Raw genomic sequence first — 24456 nt, forward strand, 5'->3', positions numbered from 1 at the left:
GGTTTTAACCATAACCACATTTCACATTTCACATTTCACATTTCACCACATCGATGTCACTTATTGACCAAATGAGTTGTCATATAACAGTTATTGGCAAAAAATCAAATATTGTGCTTCCTGCTGGTGAGGATGTTAACTTCTTGCCTGGAAAATGTAGCTTAGCTTCAGTTTTTTTTAGTATGACATCATGTAGGAAAATAGTCAGTTAGGTAAGGAGGACAGTCATCAAGAGAGAACAAAAAGAAACAATAAAAGAGACTTGTAGCGTTCCAAATCCCAGTTTTATTGGTCGTTGGATTTCAGGTGAACCAATGGCACGAGAGAGAGGTTAATCCACAATATCAAAAAAATTATACAAAATAATAATACAAAAAGAAGTTCCAGTTATACAAAGCAAAGATGTGGATTCTCTTTTTTCATCTTTTTTTCCTACTGCCCAAAAACTCAAGAGTAAGGCACAGTCATTACCACATGTTTACCCTTCCACATCCGTTTGTCTAAGCCTTGGTCTTGGTTACTCTTGGAGACGCGAGCTTCTCCGAGGACAACCACTCCTTTTATTCACTTGAGATTCTCAACCCTTCATGCCAAAACGTTAAAAACTTGAGAGAAAATTGGACGGATTTGGTGAGGAGCTGGCTACATCATGGATCATTTCATGGGGCTACAATGATTGGTTTTTCCATACTGATTTTCACATCAGAGGAATGATGACGATGGACTGATGAGCCCAATAATTCATGGCCCAGAGCCGAGATAATCTTCACTGTATTGTAAAAATCAGTAGACAGAAACCAGTGTGTTGTGGAGAAAGCTGAAGGGTAGAGAATCAAAGATGGGCGCATTGTGCTACATGACTGCAAAACAGACATTTCAGTTAAATAGACGACAAATTCAAACTCTGCTTCTTATTCTTTTAAACGTTTCCTTTCCCCACCTTCACCGGCGAGTCAGGGGACACAAAAATCCAACAAAAACAAACGCAATTTGGTTACATCTCATTGTGAAGGCTGCCGTGACACTTTTTAAAGCTCAGACAGAAATTAAAGACGAAGCAGATTTAAGAAATTAAGGGCACTCTTTCAGCACCTTCGGTTACATGGCAAGGCTCTCAAGTGCGGGGGGGCAGGGACGCAGCGCAAAATCACCATCTGTTGGTCCAGACAGCACGAGATGCTCGATAACATCACTGAATATGCCATGAGTTAGTAGCACCAGGTTCCAGTTGTGTGTGTGAGATGACAGTTTGTTGATCCAGTATCAAAGGTTTGGTCGAGATAAAGGCTGAGGTCTAAGGTTTGGGATTCAAAAAGCAGCTTTCAAAAAAGGGTCTATAAATCATTTCACTCCAGTTACTAAGGTTACCTACTGTACCCATGATAATGTCTGTGCCTTGGACATAGAAAAAGAAATCCAACTGTGTGTCAGGGTTTTTGTTTTTTTTTTCAAACTTCCAGTAAGACAGGTGAGTGCAGTAAACAAACAATGTGTGTCCGCACCGTTTCTATTTTTAATTTCTGTATACTGTTCTCGGGACAATAGGTTTGGCGCGTGGAGGAGGGGGGTAAGTGTTTTTAACTTCCTACATCCTGTCAAGGAAACTATAAAAGAAGGAAAGGACGTGATGTCAGAAAACAGCATTCAAATTTTGTATTGGAGCCAGAATTTGGTGCTACTTTTATTGAGAACAATAGAGTGAGCACGTCAAGTCCCATCATAACCCATCATATCTTCACTTTTTCAACTTTGACTGAAAAATCCTTCTAAAAAATACAAAAGATGCTTTTTTAACTTACTTTGCTCATTCATTTTCCTGTTATTGGCTGTGTTGGTCATTACGGCAGAAGAATGGGATCGTCATATCTTCGTTTGCGACCTGTCACTTTAACTGGAATCGAAGTAATTTGTCACCACATTAATTTTGTGGAAGCATTTTTCAGTCAAACTAAAACAACAAAGATATGATGGTTTATAATGCTGTGTTGCTCCACTGACTTCACTAGAAGTAGCACAACTGCAAAATTACAACGCTGTCACTGACGTCATGACCTTTACATCGTTTATATTTTCCTTGATTTGGTCCAGGAAAAATCCCCAGCAACCAGTGAGAATACAGCTAGAGAACAACACAGGTTTACATTTGAATATCTTACAGTTGAGATGAGAAGGAGTGGGAGGGGGTGAAACCCGTCAGTAACATCATTTTCGATATCTTTATCATCATCAGATCCACTCCAGTTATATCACAGAGTCATCACACAGAGGCATTGGAGCCTGCTCATGAAAACAAACATACTCGGCCTGGTCTGACAGAAGCAGAAGATCCGTTTCTACAGGATGCAACCGCCCAAAAACAGACCCGCCGTCTCCGTCCAGCTGACAGGAAGCAGCTCAAGATTGGATCTGTTTTTGGAGATTAGATCAGGTAGAGGCAGATCTCGCAGACCAGGTCAGACACCATAAATACTGCCACCATGTGCTGCTCACACAGACAATAGAGACAAGTAGAAAGATGAGGGGGTTAAACTCAGAGAGGAGGGGGCTCTTTAAATGTGGCTCTGCTCTGCTCTGGGAAAGGGACGGCCCAATCATAAGGCGAGGAGGGAGTGAGCGGCAGGTCGAGCAGCGAACCAGATCGGAGCAGAAAAAAGTGCACAGCCCCACGGTAACTATGGCAACAGATAAAGGTCGGCGCTGCAGAGCAGAGCTGGGAGAGGAAGGATAAAGGGAAGGAAAAGGGAGGCAGGAGAGAGAGGAGCATCCTCTCTGCTTCTGTCCTCCCTGTTCTCTCTGTGCAGTTTATCAACATATAAAGTCAGGTTATAATATGAGGAGCAGAGGAGGAGCGGGGCGGGGGTTGTGGATAGGTAGATGTGAGGGCGGGTTGTGCTGCGTCGCCACACTTCTTTGCAGCAGTGGGCGACCACATCCCAGCTTCCCTCAGTACTCCCAGAGTGTGGCGGTCTCCAGATCATCTGCGTTGGCCTTCAGCACGCCGGCGTGGTCGCCGCGTAGGTACTTGCCGTCAGCAGCGTGGCGGATGGCCAGCTTGTTGTAGTCGCAGAACTCGAAGAGGAAGTCGATGGGCGTGTCACTGCTGCTCACCACTGACTGCTCGTTACCCACCATCCAGTATTTACCCGTGGAGTCTGCAGAAGGAGAGGAGAATGACAGTGTAGATTTTGGGAGTATCGTGCCACAGAAAGGTGGGGGAAGGGGGTTAAAAATGTAGGAGGGAACAAAATATTTGGCTTAAAATTGCTTTGTTTGAATTACATAATGTGAAGGCGAGGAAATTATCCGAATCAAATCCCTCTTTTTGGCACAAATGTAAATCCATAATGAGAGTTAATGATTTAATCCTTCGTATGCCTGAGGAGGTCCCTCCACACGCCCTCACAGGCAATACCTTCCTGCAAGCTGTGCAACACTGCTGCACATGTGCAGGTTTACATGCCACAACACGTCCTTCAGCAAGACCCCAACGCTTTTTACACAAACATCATGCGATATCAGTTCCTTCTGTATGCCTCTTTGCATTGTTACACAAAGCCAAATGGCAGCAGCGTCATTCTGCACAAAAACAAAGGCATTAACATGGCGGTAACAGTCTCTGCTTTGAGGGTTCGTCAGAATCTCATTGTTTTCCCAATTTGCGGACATTCATGGCCACTGTTCTTCTTCGTTGAGTTAGCTGGTAACTGCTACAGCTTTTTAAATCTCCCATGGTTGGTTGCAAGCATAACACACTGTCACATCACACCCATCCTGCCCATGATCTTGTCCTGCAAATTTATATTTATACATTTATATTTCAATTTCACTTTTATCCTCGTGCAAGACTATTGCCATTGTTTTTATTTCATCCTTCTTGCCATGATAATTGATTTTTTTTTTAAAATGTATCTTTGTGTAGTTACATTGCTTTTTTTGGTGCAACATTATACTTTGCAATATTGTTTTGATCACACAGGCTGGTGTAGTATTTTAGGGCAGTTGAAATACATAAAGGCCGGGTAACTCTTCCTCATCTGTAGGTGACATCTAATTCATGTCATCAGTGTAGACTGTCTTTTGTTTTTCTGTGTGTCTCACCTGGCTGTATAGTATAACTTGTGATTGCAGCTTTGTGTAGCACTGTAGCCCAAGACAAATTTTGCTCAGGGCATAAAGTTTTATCTTCTATCTATACAGACACTATTTCGAAACAATTTACCACCTTCAGTGGCAGATTTCAGGCAAGTTAACTCAGTCAACTCTCTCCACTCATTACATGATCGTACCTTATGTACAAAACTGTCAGGCAGCACAAAACAAAACCCTTAAACTGACCTTGCAGGCTGTACGCTCCGTCTCTGAACTCCAGGGTGAAGTAGTCATAGGAGGAGCGGTTAGAGTCAAGCGTCCCCGTCACCTTTCTGCAGCCGATGAAGCCGTGCTCCCCACGAAGCACGATGATCGGACGGTTAATCAGCTTCATGAGAAATTCCTCAGACTCACCTGGAGACAGACAAAGGGCACAACGTGTTAAAACTGCTCTAAAGACACAACCTGAATTTAGTTCACCGTGTGCTTAATTGATTTAAATTTAACATATACTACGCAGGATCTTTGGTTACTGTTTGTAAACACATTCATCAGCGAAAGTGAATGTAAAGCCAACCCCATTCACTCTTGTTTGGTGTTTTTCCTCTTAATATTTTAAAATATATATTAATTTAATAAACCACCTCACCTAATGAGAAGAAAGTAATAAAGTACAGGCCGTTGTCAAAGTCTTTGCAGTAAAATACACTGCCTCACACTTCTAATAGGTCATAAGTGATGATTGAGAGGGATTCGCTCTGTATGAGTCTGATTTGTTAGTAAAGTCCTGTATAGTGTACCTTTAAACAACACTTTTGGCTTTAATTTTCAAAGATACCAAAGTCTGTGCGTTTAAAACACCAACTTGTGCATTTGCAGCTCACTGTTTGAATTCAGAGTGCTGAGTTTTCATTCATCTCATTAAAAATTTATGCAGAGCAACTTGGCTTCAAACATGCCCTAAAAAGAGCTCTGTGGTAGCCAACAGCTCCCTAATCACAAACTGCAGCACAAGGAGAAAGCTGCAGCTTTGATCCACTAAAGCCAGCACCCAGCGCCCTCTTCATAATTGAACTATCTTCTGATCTGCTTGCTGACATGATGCTTGTTATTTTGCAGCAATGAAGATAGTTACTCTAATGACCAAACTGTGTACAAAGTCTTCTCACTGGCTGCTTGTGACATCTGTGTTAGCTGGTGTTATTAAAAAGGTACAGAGCTGGCCATTTTGTGTAACATGCTTATACATGGCCTCGCTGAGAGTTTGATGAGAGTTTGATGAGAAGATAAGTATCTTATACCTGTTCATTGAATGTAAAGCTGGATATGTAGTAGGGCGCTTCACACTTAACTATTGTTGCTCAACACAAATGAAACAGTCACGACAATTATAAAAACAGGAATTTGTGCCCCCAGACCAGATCCCTTACTTAAGTAAAAATACCTGCATTCAAAATCCTGAACTAAAAGCACAGAAGTGTTGAAGTACATGCTCTGCAATAAAATGTCCCCTGTGACAGATATATTACTACGTATGACGTTATTAGACATTTTACACTGATGCATCATATCATACTGAAGTACTCAAGTAGAGAACTTGCGTAAAACCGTCTTTCCTCCAGGGTTTTTGTGTCATAGAAAAAGCTCCTCAGTGACTCTGCATACTCTAGAGTTTTCTCATGATGTTTCTAATTAACATGATTGACTTAGAAAGAAACACAGCATGAACATGGCAGACGAACAAAGACAAAGATTGCAACAAAGCTAATTCTCCAAAGAGTAAACAGCAGCGTTCTGCTGTTACGAAACAGAACGGGTGCTGAAGCCTCTGAAGCCCAGAAACTACAGGAACATCCAGCCATGATTTAATTCCCACACTGTGCTGAAATCCCCCATCGCTGCTGAAAATTAAATCAGTTAGCTACGTGTCATTGTCTGAACGGCTGAATCAACAAATCTCACTGACCGGCAGAGTCGATGGTGGCTGCTAGCTGGCCGTTTTTCTTGGCGGCGACGTATTTCCCATTGGCAGCCCGAAGAGTCAGCCTCTTCCCACGCCACTCAATGTCAAAGTAGCAATTAGCTGACCTGCAACGGAGGGAGGGAAAGTGAAGGAATGAGAGTTAAGCAGGATAATTACATTTACATGGCAGTTAGAGATCCAGTGGCACACTTGTGTGAGTGTCAGGTGTAAACATGCATTCACATTTAACCCTCCTGTTGCTCAGAAAACTACACTCAGCTGTTTAATCCAGAGCCTAAGTACCTGCTGGGTAATTGGATATGTTGGCTCAAGGTAGAGAGATAAGCTTCACTTGTAGTCTTTGTTTAAGTTGAATCAAGTTCTTCATTAATCTTTCTCTTTGCAGCTTTCTGTTTCATACTGCTGTCACATTCTGCCTTGCTGTCTTTTAGAGAAGCTCTGAAACATTCTCCAAAATATATTTTCTCAAACAGCAGAAAGAGGTCTTCACTTAGTGGAAGAAAAGATTTTTGTGGTCTAATCTGTGAGGAGAGTCAGATGTCAAGAATGTGATGAAGGAATTTGGAGGACTTCCTGCAGAGCGCTGCAGTGTGTCAGTGACTGTCTCTGCTGTCTTATCTTTAAGAAATGTTGCTGTGTTAATGCGGGACACATGTTCCTCTAACCAGCCTCAACCTGGATCAGATTTCTGTTGTGCTCTGTATCATTTCTTTATCTACTTCATCTGCAGCTTCCCTTGTTGCAGTGCTGTTTATCAGTATAGATAGTTTTGGTATGAGCTGCCTAGCATTGGAGATATTGGCCATAGAGGTGTCTGCCTTCTCTCCAATATAATGGAACTAGATGGCACTTGGCTCTTTCCAGAAATCACGACTGGTTAACTCCACATAATCCACTTACCTTGTGAAAAGATTCATGTAGGAACTATTTTCTTTCTACTGAACAACTGCCAACCGCACTACCGTGTAGTTACAGCTCTACTGAGGAGCACGCCATTAATGTTCACATCCCACACTGTCATGAGCTTCTCGTTTTGAGTTGGGTAACGTTCACTTGTGAACCCCTGATGGTACTGGTACCTTTTTACGGTAGCCTTCTTTACTCTTTCTGTAATAACATTTTTTTTAACAAGCTTCAGTCAAGAAGAGATTTGGCTCCTCAGCTCTTTTCTAATCACACACAGTATTAAGACTGCCTGTCTGCTTGCTTGTGTGTGTGTGTGTGTGTCTGCTCATCTCTCTTGCTCTCTCTTTAGATTCAGCTGAGGAATATGTGTAATGAGAGTGTGATGTATTGGTGTTGCGTGATAGTTTTGGTATGCTGGGAAGTCAACAGAGCTGCGTGGATAGCCTCCCAGCTTGGGGGCATTGCTTCACTTCTGCCTCATTTCTGAACATGGCGGCACCGCGGACCTCTGTTGGCTCTGCCGTGTAGCACCCCCAAGCAGGGAAACAATGGATGCAATGGAGTTCTGTGGGCAACCTGGCCTTCTAACCCAAGTGCACAAATGGCCACCTGGCAGAAAAGTGCAGCTGTTGATTCGCTGTCATTGGCAAAAAGGAAGCACCGGCTCTATCATATAATTGGTGCACTGCTTAATGGGGGGCCCAGTTATGATGAGTCAGCTTCTTTTCTACTTCCAGCGCCCTTGCCTTGTTGGGAGTACTTTAATTTACGTGTAGGAACTATTTTCTGTCTACTATACTACACCCACCAACAGTATCACTGATCAGGAGGAAGCGTGCATCTACTCATGACCGAGCTTGTGACAGCATGAGACGCTCCAACACTGTGCAACTCACAAAAAAACAATCTGGATTTACAAACTTACTTTTACTGCACGTAAAAGGAAAAATATGTATTTTTGATTTGAGGGTGAACCGTCTCTTTGAGGATGAAAACTTTACGCTTCTAATCATGAGTCTATTTGGGACCTCACAGAGAAATAATCTCTGAGCACACGGTGAGATGTCAAAGGTCAGAGGTCAACAGCAGCACTCTGGCCGAGCAGAGCCGCTGCACATGAAAGAAAATCGCTCTCTACAGGTTGTGGTTGGACACAAATGCACTTAATCTCCCACAAGATGCCACAGCCATGAGATGAGGTCACTCACTCTTCACCTCCCACTCACATCATCCACCCCCTACAGTGCACACACACACACACACACACACACACAAACACACACACACACACACACAGACAAAAAAACCCCTCCTATGTCATGTCACAGCTCACATTACTCGAGGGACTACAGACTCAGAGCTTTGACGGATAAGTATCAGGTTCTCTGTAATCGCTCACAGATTGGAACAGGTGTGGTTGTGCTGAATTTTGACGTTTAGGACGAGTTTTTATCTGAGTAGAGAAGAGGAGACATGACAGTGATGTGTGTGTGATGCGTACTTGGTGGAGGCGGTGCACTGCAGTCCGCCGTTAGCAGTCAGGGTCCAGTATTTCCCAGCGGCGGTCCGGAATGCGCACTTCCTGTTCTCGCGGCAAATCTCCACCTGGAAAACCTCCTGGTCGCCCTCCTCATCCTGATTGGCTGACAGGTCCATACCTGGGCGGGGTCAGACAGTTGGGGGAGAGCGTTTAGCTAAAATACGGGCCAGTGGGTCAGTCATTAACATACATGTGAGGGCTGCAAATAGCCTCAGAGGATGACCATTAACAACCAACAGTTCAGTGTGCGCACACACAGACACCCACACACATCCTCTGGTCAGGATCAGACAAACTAAATGAGCAACATCAGATGGGTTTGGAGGATTAGTGGAGGATTTCACACAGCTGCACACCCACACACACATCTGTCACCGTCCAGACAGACCCCACTGCAGTTCAAAGGATCAGCCGTCATGGTGGACGGTCACTACATACAGAAAAAAAACACACATGCCCACAAGAATCTTCACTGTCATCTACCACGAAGGGAGACATCAACGGTGAGAGCTGCAACAGTTAAAATATGTATCTAAAACTATTTTGATAATCAATTAATTAGTGAGTTAATTGCGTAAGTAGATACTGAAGAGTCTAAAGCCATGCCAGGCTCTGTGAGGCTCTGCTTAGGCACAGCAGTGCTTTGAGCTAACGTCAGCATGATGTCATCAGGATTCATCCTCTTGGCACCATCAGACTGATCTCATTCACTGATTGTATATTTACAAAAAGTAATGCACACAGCCCACAAACACCCGGTAAAAAGCAGCCGACGTGAATCATTTTCCCCATTGAGTCCCGTATGACGGGAGAGCGATCTGGTGCAAAGCTTTTACTGATGCAGTCACGCTGCATATCGTCCAGGATATGATATAAATGAATTCATGTCAATATGTTGCCATTGCACAAAACATCCCCACATTTTGGGACCCATTATAACGGAGATAATGGCGCACACACTCTGACATTACAAGTGAAAATTTCCAGTTTCTGTGTCTTCACTTCAACATTGAAAACAAAGCTGCTAAAATTTTTTACTAAAGATACTCTCTTAGTGACATAAAAAGCAAGCCATTTTAAAAAAAAATACCCCTGTGCATGTGGACTAGGCCTAAATCTGTAGTCAAAAAGACAAATGTGAATGTCTGTCTGTGTGTCCATACACCCAACTGTATGTTTACAGAAATCCAGACCTCATTAAAATCACATCAACCCCTCGACAGCTTTTCAGAGCGACAAAGAAGCAAACAAACATGACTGAACTTTAGGGTGAAGACACATGACCCTCCAGTGTACCACTCCCCCCACACACACTTCATGCAGCACAATGTATGCTATTGTTTATGATGAGGTCATGGCGTGGACGGACCTATAGCCAGAGGGCTCATAGAGAGAGAGATGAACTGTCTGTTGGACTGCTGTGTAAATGTGTGCAGAGCGACAGAGCGACAGAGAGAGAGAAAGAAAGATGTGTTTGAGAAAACAAACCGGCACACTCATGTGTTCCCCATCCGTCTCCCTCTTCATGTGTGACGCCCTCCCCCACTCCACCTCATTTTTTCCCATGTTCTCTTACAGCCTCATAAATCTGCCCTAAAATGCTGTTAAACAATAAACAATATCATCATGTGGGTCATAAATTCATGCTTTACTATAAGATGAGTCCAACATTCCTATCTGTTTGAAGTTTTGTGATAATGAAATGGTAGCTCATACACCCCTAAGGCCTTTACACATGGGCAAATTTTTTTGTGTGATTACAGCACAGTCCATATGTACACGAGTATTTTTGTAAAATGGGTTTTCCCTCGAAAAAAATTTATATTCACACACACTGTTATGAAATATCTTTGTCCAAATGCAAACGCAACTGAAGCGCTGTCAGGAGTATGCCGAACCAACAGGCAGTGATATAACTAACCATAAAGCCACATGAAGAATTCAATGTTGGCCAGTCAGCAGCCTAAGAAAAAGCTATTACCTGAGAAGCTGGGAGCTCCAAAGTGCCCTCTGAGGACTCTGTCCCTCAGTATAGTGGAAAAGTTACTTTACATTTATGTGTATACAAGTAAAAAGTCCTATTAGCAAAGTTAGAGCAAGCACTATTTTGGTCATGTCTGATACCTTATTTGTGATACCTCACAAAAGGTGCAAAAAACTGTGCACACTCCACGATTCAAGCCAAGATCTCCCGTTAATATGTCAACACTGAAAACACATTCTAAAAATCATCACCCACGATAGAGGTTTTTTAAAAAAGGTTTGTTTCTAGTGACCTAAATTGCAGTTTGAATTTGGGCAGAAGGCCTACTACTCTTATTATGAGTGCGTTTAAATAAATTATGAATATTATGGGGCAAAAAAGTAACATTTTGCCTTGCTTTTGCCACTCGTTTTCATACAGTCTTAACAGTTTCACAATATCTTTGGTCGGCATTCTTTTCCATTAAACCATGACACAGTTAGTCTCAGTATAAGCTGGACTCTGTCTCTAACTGAAGCCAGAGGTGAACTTTTATTAAAAGATGTTAAGCCACAGAGCAGCATTACGTAAGGAGCTCATCACAAAAGAATTTCTGCTCATATTCTGTGTCTGAAAAAAAGCAAAAGAAATACATATCGCCCCTCTCCCGTCGAGCGGCCGCTAAAGTCAACTTAGAAACTCGGGAACTCTGGCCTCTGCGGACAGATTGAATTTCTCTGTAGAAATATGTGTGGATGCACACGTACAAACGCAACACACACACACACACACACACACACACACACACACACACACACACACACACACACACACACACACACACACAGATGATTGAGAGGGAAAATATAAGTGACCATAATGGGAACCACATAGTGCAGGGGGTGGGGGGGTGGGGGCGTCAAACAAGATGAAATGTAAGTTTAGCTGCAACAGACAGGGAGGGTTTAGAGGAACACATTAGAGGAGGAGGAGAGGAGGAAAAAATGAGGAGAAAAGAGGGTCAGCTGCTCCTCGCCTCCAGGACCATCAGTCACTTCACTGATCTCTCCTCTAATCCTCGCTGCTTCCTGCTCGGCCAACACATTCACTCTGTACAGTAGCACCGCAGAGAACATTTATTACTGAGGCAGGAGAGGAAACCATCTGCTGGAAGCTTCTACACACCAAGAACTGACTGCAGGATTACTGACTCACCTACGTCATGCTTTAGCTCCTTAAAACAAGGAAAAATAACCTGCGATGTTCAATTCAACTCAAACTATGATAAATTATAAGGACTTATTCTTTAGATGTTTGCAGTTTATCAGCCAATGACTTTGACTCATGAAACATAATCATTAGCTCAATGTTAATAATATCTAATTTAATCAAAGTTGTAAGCTTGCTTTGAAGAAAAAACTATATAAAAAAAAACATTAAAACTAAGTGGGTAGGAAGGTAGAATCTCAATTAGTGGAACCACCTAAGCTGCACAAAAAACACTAAATTTTTTAAAAATGGTAAATGGACTGCACTTGTATAGTGCCTTTCTAGTCTTCTGATCACTCAGAGCACTTTCACACGACATATCACATTCACCCATTCACACACATTCACACACTGGTGGCTGAGGCTACCATACACGGTGCCACCTGCTACACATTAACCAATTATACGCACTCACACTCCGATGGCGCAGCATCGGGAGCACTTTGGGGCTCAGTATCTTGCCTAAGGATACTTTGACATGTTGACTGGAGGAGCCGGGGATCGTACCTTCCAATTGGAGGACAACCCGCTCTACCTCTGAGCCACAGAAGCTCCAGTTAAAATTGGGGCAGCTCATTATAACCTAGTGATAATTTAGTTATAATAGCTAAAAATTCGTGTGCAGTTGTTTATTAAAAAATAATGTTAAAAACAACAATTTACTGTCTTTTCTGGAGGGTGTATAAACTGAGGGAAGGGTTAAGTACTGCTCACATTTGAACTGATACTGGTTCCCGTACCAAATAACACCTTTTTTTTCTGTATTGTATTCTCATTTTCTCTGTATTGACATAAATGATAAACCGCAGGGGTGGTAGTAGTGGACTAAAATTATATAGAAAAGAAATCGATCAGTCCCTAAAACTATTGTGGCAGGTGGCTCTGCAGCGGCTCTTTCATCTCTTGTTTTAACCCGGTATTCTCAACTTGATGGACTCTCAGGTACCAAAATTTGGCACCAATGGATTTTACATAGTTCAGCGGTACCCAACCCTAGTTGAGAGGGGCTGGTGGGCAGATTTTGTAGCCTTTGGACTGAGCCACTCTAGCCGTTTCCCTTTTTCCAGTCTTACTAAGTCAACTGTAGCTTCATATTTATCATACAGACATCAGAGTGATGTAATGTCTTCTCATCTAACTTTCAGCAAAAAAACAAATGGGCATATTTCCCAAAATGTCAAACTATTCCTTTTTTCTTTAGTCTGTTACCAAAAAATATAAAGGAAACACGAGACAATGTGGCCCAACAGCTATAAACCAATCCTTAAAATACTGTATTCTGTGCAGAATCGAAATACTTTTGGCTCCCAAGAATAATAATAATTAAATTAAAAACTCAACATTTCTGGCTAAACTGTCTAACTGATAGATATTGAATATGTGCAAGAAGTATTAGTTTTTATGGAGTTCAGCTTAGGAATATCAAGAAAAGAGTAAAAAGATTTACATTTAAAATAAGAAGGACACAGAGAGAGCAAAGAACCCAAGGCTGAATGCCCTATCTTGGCAACGAAAGTGAAAAAATTGGTGCATCTGTCCTGTGATTTGGATCCGCTCCAAAATGTAATAGGTTCTTCCTTCACTGATGCTACACTCTTCAACCGAGTTTCATTGAAATCGGGTCAGTAGTTTTCCATAATCCTGCTGACGAACCAACAATCAAACAAACCTCCTTGGCAGACGTCATAAAAAAAAAGTTTACATTTCTATTATTTCACAACCTCACCTTGTCATTGGAAAATCAAAAATCTCGAATGTATGAATGTTTCAATAAAACTCTACATAAATCCACACTAGTTAAAGTCAGTCATCGTCCCAACACCGTTTTCAGTTATGAGAAGAAAGGAAAAAAAATTTCACTATATGAAAATGAACCAGACGCATTTAACCAGGCTGTACTGTGAACAGAATAACACTGTTTTACATCTGAGCTGGTTTGAATAATTATTCACTAAAAATCACTTGATTTGAATTTATGCGGGTATGTCTTTTCAGTGCTGTCAAAGAGGTTTTTATTCTTGTCAACATTATTTAAAGACCTAAACGCTTTGAGGGAATTAGGATGATATCTGCCTAGTCTGTCTGTAGATAGGAGGAAGTGTTTGTCTCTTTTCACTGAAGCTCAGTGTCTCATCTGAACATATACAACCTTTTAAACTGGCCACGAGTTATCACATGGAAAGAAAAATACTGGCGGGTACACACACAGCGTGAAAACACAACACTGACGGAGACAAAACAGTGACGCTGAGGCCCACGGAGACTTCAGCCGTGACCCAGAGAGAGGCCTACTGTCAGGGTTCATCTATGTGAGCGTGTGTGTGAGTGCGTGTGTGTGTGTGTGTGAGTCTGTTTTATACCCAGATGTGCCTACACTGATCACTGTGTGAGGCTCACAGGGTTAATGGAGCCGGAGGGAAGAGGGTCACGTACACACACACACACACACACACACACACACACACACACACACACACACAGTGTCCCTCTGCAGCAGACCACACCAAAAGAAGTGACCACACATCTAGAATCCACCCAAACCACACCAAACAGAGCACAACACACACACACACACACACACACACACACACACACACACACACACACACACACACACACACACACACACACACACACACACACACACACACTCTTGAAAACAACCCCTCTATCTTTCAGTCCACCCCACCCACCGCATTCAGCCTGATGGCGGCAGGCACAGATTGTTGGCCTCGGTTGCTGTGAGCCAGCAGTACCGGAGGCCTGCTGTGAACGCACGCGATTGTATGAAGAGTGTGTGTGTGTGTGTGTGTGTGTGTGTGTGTGTGTGTGTGTGTGTCCTATTGTTCGGCAGGCCTGACCGAGGAGGCGACCAGCTGGGGCACAAACAGGGAGGCAGATCGTCGGCCTTTGTTCTGATCCAAACACACATACACACAGAGCGACAAGCCAGTCAGCCTACACACTGAACACTGTAACGCTGCTGCTCATACAGTACAGACAATATAAACACCACACACTACTCTGATCTTCCTCTAACAAATGCAAAAAAACGAGGTCATGCATGCTAGATACAGTATTGAGCCTGGGGATGTCCTAAATTTTTTGGTTGAATTGATTTCCGCCTCATTCTGTGCTCAGTGTGTTTCAAAAATCGACTGAAGAACAGTCGGACTGTGAGTTAGAGGACATTAAAGGGTAACTTTGCTGTGTTTTCCTAAATGGCTAATGGGAACAAAAAAAATGAAATTGTTTGAGCACTGAGAGAGAGTGCTGCAGTCAGTACCAGTGAAACAGGCTGCAATGTATCCACTCTGGGCACCTGCGCACCATCAACTATAAGTGCCGGTTTTGCCACTCACAGGCTCAGATTGCTATTTAAAGTGTCTGAAAGGATCCATATAGAAATAAACCTTTTTGTTAGAGAGTAAGATCCTTTTTTTTAAACCAGAAACAGCCCCAAAATGGCTCACATAACCCGCCAAACTCCATTCAAATAAACAGTAGTTTTAATGTGTACAGAGCCAACATATTTTCACATGTAACTAAGTGAATTAAGGGTTTATTTTAGCCAAATCAGAGTTGGTGATTGTTGGAACAATGGAAAGATGAACCAAGACAATTTTTGTGAGTTTTATTTTGTTTCTGTCTACTCTGAAAGTGTGTTTTACGAAAAACAAAATTAAAAAATTAAAACACTGTCAGGTGTGATGATAGTGACTTTAGGGCCGATTCTGGTTAAACATAAACAAACTTACTCTTTAACAAAACGGTCAATTCAATAATGTTTGGGCACTTAGTATAATAATCTGAGCCTGTCTGTGGCAAAAATAAGCACTTTTATAGGACATAAACTGACGGTGCAAACATGCCTTAAGTGGTTATATTGCAGCCCTACCAGACTAACTTAAATATTGTTGTCTCCATTAGTCACTTGACACAAAAGCATGAAAAATAGGGTCCAGGTTGAAAAATACCACCTTTACTCTTTATTGTGTGACACACCCAGAGCAGAATAACACACTGAGACTGTGACCAGCTGAAGTCTAACCTATAATAAAGCAGATGACATTAAGGAGAAGAGACTCCCTGGTGCTCTGCAGTCGACACGAGGCAACTCCCCTGGCACGCTCCCAACACACACAAACTCACACAAACACACATAACGACAGTCTGAAAACACACAAACATACTGAAGGTCTATAAACACATCAACGCGTCAGCGTGTCGCAGCCTGTGGACACCAAGGATGCATGGATTTATTGAGTCCCTGCTATTTTCCGCTGTCGGCTGAATGTGTGTGCGTTCCGATGTGTTGTAGACGGAGCAAATCATCACCCCTCACCCTGCAGGGATTAACTCACACCAGCCAAGGTCGGGGTTGTGTGGCTCATGTCTCATTTCCTGCCAGCGGGAGGGTGGAGGATACAGAAAGGGTGTCAGGGTTGAATCATGGCCAGACACAACACCGAACCTCAGTTTCTGTCTTCCGCTCTCAACACACACGCGCGCACACACACACACACACACACACACACACACACACACACACACACACACACACACACACACACACACACACACACACACACACACACACACACACACACACACACACACACAAATCATGATTCGAAGCCTGACTGTAACTCTGGTTTGAGTGCTTGCACTCGAGTCTGCAGAAGTTGTAAACTTTGAGCTGTTTTCCGGCAGTAATCTGAACAAAGAGTGGTTGTTTGAACTGTAACCCACAAAAGTCCATTGCTAAAGAATGGGTTGGCATTTTGGGAAATATGCGTGTTTGCTTTTTTCCTGAGAGTTCAGTGAAAAGATTGATACCCCTCTCATATTTATAGAGTGAATATGAAGCGACAGCCAGCAGTCAGTTAGCTTAGCTTATCACAAAGACTGGAAACAGATGGAAACAGCACATCTATAAGCTCACTAATCAACATTTTATATCTTGCTGGTTTTAATTTGTATAAAAAAAAAAAAATAAGTTTAAAACAATGCTTTGTGGGTCTTGGACAGTGTCCAAAATTGACCTTTTGACCCACCAGCCAAGGTGGCTGATGGATGAGAAAATCCACCAACCAAGCCTATTTTTTACCGGCTAAAATGACAAATTGCTTTTTTTGTTTCAAATATATATTTGTGTCAGTACATTTCATTAAATAATAGTGTATTATGTTGAAGGCAAACTTAAAAAAGAGTCCTGTAATGTAAACAGTGCTACACGATTAAGCCTGTTTCCCTAAATGACAAACTATGTCTTAAACATGTGACTGTGTCCTCGCAGAGTTGCACAGCATTTTGTATCCTTTTATGTGGCTTTAGTCATGTTTTATAGGACTTCATACATCCAAACCAAGTCTAGTAAAGCCAGTTTCCAGTCAATAAACAGGAGATTAGTGACAGGATGCAGCCAGAAAACAATCACAGTGCACTCAAATGTTAAATATCTGACACAAAAAACAGCCCATTCCCAGCCGGGTCAAACTCCAGAGATACAGTTAGGTGCTGAAACTGATGAAACCCCTCAGGATTAAATCTCAGAAAGGACCACCAGTCAGCACTCAGCGGTCACACAAGTAGCCGACAGGATATGATGACCTCTCATCCATTTAGCTGACAAACCGGCGCTCAGTCTCCACTCACACTCACACCACAGTTTCGGGCAGAACAGACCACTTAAAAGGCCACTGAGCTGCAGGCTAACTGACTGATAATAGCGTCTCAGTCCATATGAGGGCCGTTAAACAGCCTCTCAGGGAATTTGTGACCACCTCTGTGCCAGGGTCGAGGAGAGTGGACTTTATGGTCAGGAAACACAGGGTCAGATTAATTTTATGAATTATGAAGGGTGTGAGCACAATTCAGAGGACAGCAGAAGTCTGAGGACTGTTGTAATGTGAATAGTTGTAATGACTAGTTTTCATGCAGCAGATGTACAACAAAGTACATGAGAACAAACATCACTGGAAGTAAAAAGAGGTTTAAACCCATATGACTGCTCATTTCGCTTCCAGCGTAAGGACTGCTTAAGTATATACGAAAACATTTTTTCTTAAAGTCCTCCGAAGTGCGTTTCAATGTTCCTGCCATACTCACGATACCATCTAATGACAGAAGTCTAGATTTTATCTTGAACATAGTCACGAAATCAACCGTTTTGATTTGACAAAGCAGCTTTTGGACTGACCCACTTCAGCTCGCTCATGTCAAAAACCTTCGGCTGCTAATGAAAACCAGCCAACTTCAGCTGCCATCTTGGCTGAGTTCTGCCAGGCAAATAAGCGCTGCAGAAAGGAGCTACAAGCAGCTGTCGGTTTGAAAAACATCTGGAGCCCGTTTAATTCCACTCAACATTTAATCCACATCACAATGATCCAGTTGTTGGACGGTTGAACGTGGTCTTCCTGTTAAAGATTCAGACCTCCTGCTCGTTTTGGAAAGATTTGAGCTGCAGGGTGGCAGACATGACATTTAATCAGTCCTTGATTAAAGATACACTGATTCAGCTTTTTCTTTCTCAATAACGGTTCTGATGTCTCAAATCCAGGACTACTGTCTACGTTACTCATTTGGGATTTAGCACCAAAAAGTATGTCAGCGAAACAACTAACAGCGAACACAGGATTTCTGACATTATCAAGGAAATCGTGTTCAAAATGTATCCTGTGAAGAAGAGGTCGACAGATTAACGGCCTGGTCGATTATCGGGGCCGATATTTGGCATTTTGCCGATTATCTGTATCAGCATTTTATTTTAATGATCACAGATAAAATTAAATAATTAAAAATTGCAAAGAAAGTGTCAGCATGGGAGGAACTTTTACTTTGCAAAACCTAAGAAATATACTTTGAATGTATTAAAATTTCACTTGACTTTATAAAAAAAGTTGCTGATAACATGCTGTATGTTGAACGTTTCAGTTTTGATTGAACATTTGCTAAAGGCATTTAAACAAAGTTTTGTGTTGGAGCTATGTACATGCTCCAATGCACATTGGTTTCATTATCAGTTACTGGTCACATAAACTACTGATAATCGGTATCAGTCCTGATTATTTTAATGTAGGCCTAAAGCTCGAGCGTCACACACTTGCCCAGCGTGAGCAGGATGTTGCTGTGACGTTTCACTGAATTGTATTTTCCACAACAAAAAGACATAATCTGATTTGGCAAAATGTCTCACAGACAGCAATCACATTTTTCACTTGGGGGATTATTAAAGTGCAATTCACGCTCTCACTACAGAGCACACAATCCAAGTCCAACAGATCTGTTTAAAAATCACCAGCATTAATAATGTTTTCATGACCCCCTTTTTTTTCCAACCTCCACCTTCAAAACTGGCCTCCATTTTGTGTCCGAACAACACTCGAGACAAAAAGAGTCACAGGCGGCAGACAGAAAAGTGGAAAAATACGCCGTCAACAAGTAAACAAAACAAATGAGCTCAGGGTGTAACAGAGAGACCGGAGCAGGAAATAATCAGATACACCGATCATACTTTCAGAAAAGAGGACGCAAAACCACTAAACCGCACAGTACTCTCAGACACTAAATATAGATTTAAAGAGCATGAATTAGTATATTCCTATCATTCATTACAGCACAGAGTCAGTGCGACAGTCGCTCTGCTTTCTCGCAGCTTCATGATCGTTTTCCTGCTGACTCAAAGAGGTTTTTAGATTCACACGCTGACTCTACACTGAAGAGCAGCGGTGAAAGTCAAGGATTCATTCACGACAGAAGGTGGTTATCTATTTAGACACCCATCACCGTGAGCGATGTCACCGATAATGACCTCAGACGGAGGCGCAGCCGGGCCTGGAGGAGCAGAGAGGAGCGGGGGAGGGGGGGAGGATGGGAAAGAAGAAATGATAAAAGAAGGGAGGCACAGCGAGCAAAGAGGTGAAAGGAGGTGATGGTGAGGACGAGATGGAAAAAGTAAGGAGGGGCGAGGGAAGAAAAGGAAGGAAGAAGGTGGAGGGACAGGCTTGTATCTCTGCCCGCTCTGACAGCTGACAACCACACACACACGGACAACGTTAACTCTCACACACACACAAACACTGATCCAATGTGAAAAGGAAAGCAGGACTAACCGGTTACAGAGACGGATTATGTTTTTCTGTATTTTGTGTAAATATTAAATATAGTGTAGCACTGCTGTGTGTGCACGACCAAAGTTTCAAACAATAAGGAAAATGTATGTAGAAGTCATTTCTGAGAGCAAAAAACCTTCCAGTTGGTCTCAATACTCAGTTTCCAGAGTTATTTCCACTGTGGCTGCAGTATGACGTCAGTGCGCAGAGTTTCTTTATATGTTCATCTGCTCCAGGCGCACCGCTGCAAGAGTTTACATCACAGACACCTCTGCATGAAGATGCGTGCTGGCGTCAGGGCCACATATAATCGTGGTTTACAACATTGTACATTTTCCCTGATTTTGGATCATATTCTCGTTGGAACAAGTTCGGTTGTGTTTAGAAGCTTGTTTTGTGGGTTTTTCACAGTAGAAGAGTGACGCTCTTTTCAGTTATTCAGCAACTACATTGCCATCACACATGTAGCTACATGCTAACATAAGGAAAACGTGAACTTTGATGCTGATGTAATTGTTTCAGTGATTTTGGATCAATGGATCAATTCTTTTTTTATTTAATTCTTCCTGTGTGCACTGTCCCTTTGTTTCTGCAATGTTGGAAATGTCCCCACTGTGGGACCTTATCTTATATTCCTATTTAAACACAGTTGTGTTATGAAGCTTTTATTGGTGAATTTTAAAGGAAAAAAGTGCCGCTACACATAGGGAGATCATTTTTTATTGGTATTTATACCATTATTGAGACTCCTTATTGGTCCGATCTTTATTGACACCACTGTCGATACTTTTCTATCATTTAGTGAAAAGATGAGACAACTACGTCTTCAACAGAACTGGTTTTGTAAGACGTAATGTTACATAATGGACCAACGGTTCTCTACAGCAGTATCGAAAACTCAAATATTGATTTTCGGGTGCTTCGGGAGCTATACACATAGTGATTCCTCCGCTGCAAGTTCACTGCTACATGTAGCTACATGCTACCGTCAGGAGAAACATCTTGGTTGCTGATGTTGTTAATTTCTCGCTGATTTCAGATCATATTCCTGCTAGAACGTCTCCGGCTGTGTTTAGAAGCTTTAATTGGTGATTTTTCACAGTGGAAATTACCCCCATTTTCAGTCATTTTCTGTGTGTTTACACTACACACACTGCTACATGTAGCAACATGTCAGGAAAACATGTATTGTTTGCTGATGTTGCTTATTTCTCCATGATTTCAGACCATGTGCCTGCTGGAACATGTCCAGTTGTGATTAGAAGCTTTAATTGGTAATTAATTAATTGGGCTATGTATTATATATAGTATAATATAATATTTGTTCTTATAAAACATCTGGATTAAATTAGCATACATAGTAATTTTAGTAACAATTTGCAGTTTTTGAGACATTATTCGTCCATCTTTCCTCTCGTCTATCTACGGAGCTGTTCAGCTTCGTGCCAGTTGAGCCTCTTACCAGTTTAAGGCTGTTTTACATTTGAATGATGGCACACGCTCACATGACGCTGTGTGTGTGTGTGTGTGTGTGTGTGTGTGTGTGTGTGTGTGTGTGTGTGTGTGTGTGTGTGTGTGTGTGTGTGTGTGTGTGTGTGTTCACAGGGCCAAGAACTCTTTGTTAACACTCTTTTCATGTCTGTGGTCTGTAAAATTCGCTGAAAACACTTACAGCTCACATGGACAATACTCAGTGTGCCTTTATCACCTCGTTTTTTCAACTTTGTGGGTTTTCCCTCCATTTCAGTGTCTTGGAGTTTGATGGATATAGATGTACATTTAGGGGTTGTGAACTGCGGTCTAACCAGCCATTGTTTATGTGTGTTGATCATTAGCATATCATACAGCACTTCTTTATAAACAAGCTCTATTCTGATAGCATTTCGTGCACTCTGGCACCTCATGTATACTTACAAATACAGACATCCCCAGAGTGAATCATTTATTTTTATTGTAAATTAGAAAATGGCTGAGGGGCTGTAAGTTGAGTATCACTGACCTACACTAATGTGTGTGTGTGTGTGTGTGTGTGTGTGTGTGTGTGTGTGTGTGTGTGTGTGTGTGTGTGTGCTGCAGGGGGGGATGCAGTCTGACATTCCATCACTTTAACCCTTTATCTGCCAGAGGATGAGATACCAACAAACACACTCAGACACACTCTCTCTCTCTGTGTCTTTCACTCTGTCTTTCTCTCTCTCTCTCTCTCTCTCACACACACACATACACACACATACACACACTGGTAGGAGCACCGGGCCTTCAGCACACACACACACCGGGCCACCACACCCACCTTGCCGGGTGGAGACGTTCCTCTCGTTGGCGGCGGTGAGCACGACCTGCGGGTGGCTCTGCTCCAGCACGAACAGCTCGTCCTTGCCCACGCGCGCGCTCTTACCGGACTTCATGGTACCGGAGGGCCCGGAGGGCGCGAGGTACCTGCCGCTACAGTCCCTGAAGGCCACCTTGCCGGAGCGGAACTCCAGCGTGTATCCGGTGCTCCTGTCCGTGGTGGCGACCAGCGCGCCGTCGTTCCTCAGGAACCGGTTGTCGGAGGTCTGCAGGTGGTAGCGCTGCTCGCGGAACACCAGCGTGATCATGGAGTCCACCCCCCACGGGACGTCCCGGTCGATGGCGATCTCGTCCACCTTGCCGCTCAGGTGCGCGTACCGCTTGCGCGTCATGCTGAAGATGTTCACCTGCGGGTGCATGGCGATGTGCACGCTCCATTTCTCCGCCACAGACGCGGTCTGCGCGAAGCAGATGATCCGGTCCTCGGTGCCGCCCAGGTACCGGCCGTGCGGCTCGGACTGCAGCGACCAGCGGCCGTCATCGTGGGCGGTGATGATGAACCGGCACTCCGGGCCCGGGGTCTCGCTGTCTCCGGTAACGTTCCCGTCCTTATCGGCGGCGATGTACCGGCCCAGATGTGACTTGAGGTGGAAGACGTTGCCGCTGGCCTCGTCGCCGCTCTGCTCCAAAGTCCAGATCTGCTTCTTTTTCATGCTCGAGGCGGAGGCGTTGATCTTGAAGCCGAAGGTCTCCGCCGTGAGGTATTTGTTCCCGCAGTTGATCAGACCGAACTGGATCTGCAGCATGTCGCTGGTTCCGTTAGTCGCGCCGTTAGTTGTCATCGTTGGTTCTGTGCGCTCGAGCCTCGGACCGGACCGGTTCTGTCTGAGAGGGATGGGGGGGGGGCGGTTCTGATAAGCGAGCTCGCGGCTGAAATTGTGGGATGCTGTGCTGCCTCGCGTGCTTCTCTTTGTTTGGGGAGTGTGTGTGTGTGTATGTGTGTGTGTGTGTGGCTGAGAGTGAGTCTGTGAGCGCGCGCCACCGGTCCTCAGTGCTCTGCCTGTCTCAGCAGCGCGAGCCCGCCGCCACAACTGCAGCCTATATAACCATCAGTGACGTCGTGCTGCTGGCCACGCCCCCTAAAATGGACTTAAATCTCTTTAATTTCTCCTTCTCTTACAGCTCCTCTCGTTTTGCTACTTTTAGTTTGTGTTTACCAAAAGTCTCATCAGGCACATTATGCAGACAGAGGCGTAGGTTTCTCAGCAGCATTGCGGGGGACACGTGAAAAAAGGGATCAGGGTGTCCTTCGCCAGAAAATTTTGAGCATCAAGCACTTAATTTTCTTCCGAGGCAAAGATATGAGCAGCATAAACTGTCACCCAGAATGCCCTGAAATCTTCTTTGTGAAGTAAATATCTATATCTCCCCCCCTGTATTTTTTTCTCTCTTCTTTTTCTGTTTCCTTTATCTCTTGATGTAAGATAAGATGTATTTTCATCTCTGTTACTGTTATTCTTGATGTTAATGTAATGGTATGATTTTTCAATAAAGGAAATAACGACTTTAGAGACCTATGCTAGTGCACAAGTGGACTAAACCATTTTGTGCCTTTAAAGGGATATCAAAACAGTGTGGGCAGTATGTGTAAATGAACTGCGGTAAACTTCCCTCCATCCAGCCAGTGCCTGGCTATACCTCCTCCCCCCGCCGAAACACAGCCAAACCACTTAATAATATGAAGAAGAAAATACGAAAATGTGGAGGTACAGCCTGTATTTCAGCCTGAGAGCCAGTGAAACACCAAATTACATAATTTACATAATTTGGTCTGGGATGGTGCGCTGCATTCTGGTAGTTGTAGGTTTTCTACCTTATGAGCAAAGGCAACCTTTTTCTATCTTGTCTCTCGTCATTTAACCCTAATTTCAAAAGCATTTGCGTCTTTCTGCTGCATAGACGGCCTAGTTTTATGTGAGGACCCTCTTTATATCGACAGAGTACATTTTTAATGTTTTGAAACTTGAGTAAAATTGGCTCAGTCTTTTTTAAAAACATGAGAATAACTCAATGAGCAACTTCAAAAGAAATTACCCAAAATAAGAAAGAATTTAGTAACAAGTTACAAGAAAATGACCTGAAAATTAGCAAACACAAAAAATGAAAAAGAAAAGGGAAACAGCTTCAGAAAGTGCTAGAAATGTAAATCTAACTAAATATATAATCATAATTACAGAATTATTTTCAAATGATTATTTTCTAATATTTTTTCCTCTCTCTCTGTCATTTTTCTGTCTTT

At 43.0% G+C, this 24456-nt stretch overlaps 1 protein-coding gene across 1 annotated transcript; it reads right to left on the bottom strand.

Moving 5' to 3' along the window:
* Positions 1–262: 262 nt before the first annotated feature.
* Positions 263–23240, bottom strand: fscn1a (fascin actin-bundling protein 1a). Its single transcript, XM_042505124.2, has 5 exons — positions 22159–23240; positions 8481–8637; positions 6056–6177; positions 4336–4503; positions 263–3152 (listed from the first exon to the last, which is right to left on the bottom strand). The coding sequence occupies exons 1-5, from the start codon at positions 22997–22999 to the stop codon at positions 2944–2946; spliced, it is 1497 nt and encodes a 498-aa protein (XP_042361058.1). The 5' UTR covers positions 23000–23240; the 3' UTR covers positions 263–2943.
* Positions 23241–24456: the final 1216 nt, after the last annotated feature.

The sequence above is a fragment of the Plectropomus leopardus genome, chromosome 18 (assembly GCF_026936395.1).
Source record: "Plectropomus leopardus strain MGB_pleo_1.0 chromosome 18, ASM2693639v1, whole genome shotgun sequence".
Lineage (NCBI taxonomy): Eukaryota > Metazoa > Chordata > Actinopteri > Perciformes > Serranidae > Plectropomus > Plectropomus leopardus.

Bases quoted from the DNA above. Each gene is read 5' to 3' on its own strand.
- fscn1a (XM_042505124.2), bottom strand. From the start codon at position 22,999: ATGACAACTAACGGCGCGACTAACGGAACCAGCGACATGCTGCAGATC. The intron at 8,638-22,158 runs GTGGGTGTGGTG...GACCCCGCCCAG, and splicing joins GAACGTCTCCACCCGGCAAG to GTATGGACCTGTCAGCCAAT. The intron at 4,504-6,055 runs GTCAGTGAGATT...GTCTGTCTCCAG, and splicing joins AGCCACCATCGACTCTGCCG to GTGAGTCTGAGGAATTTCTC.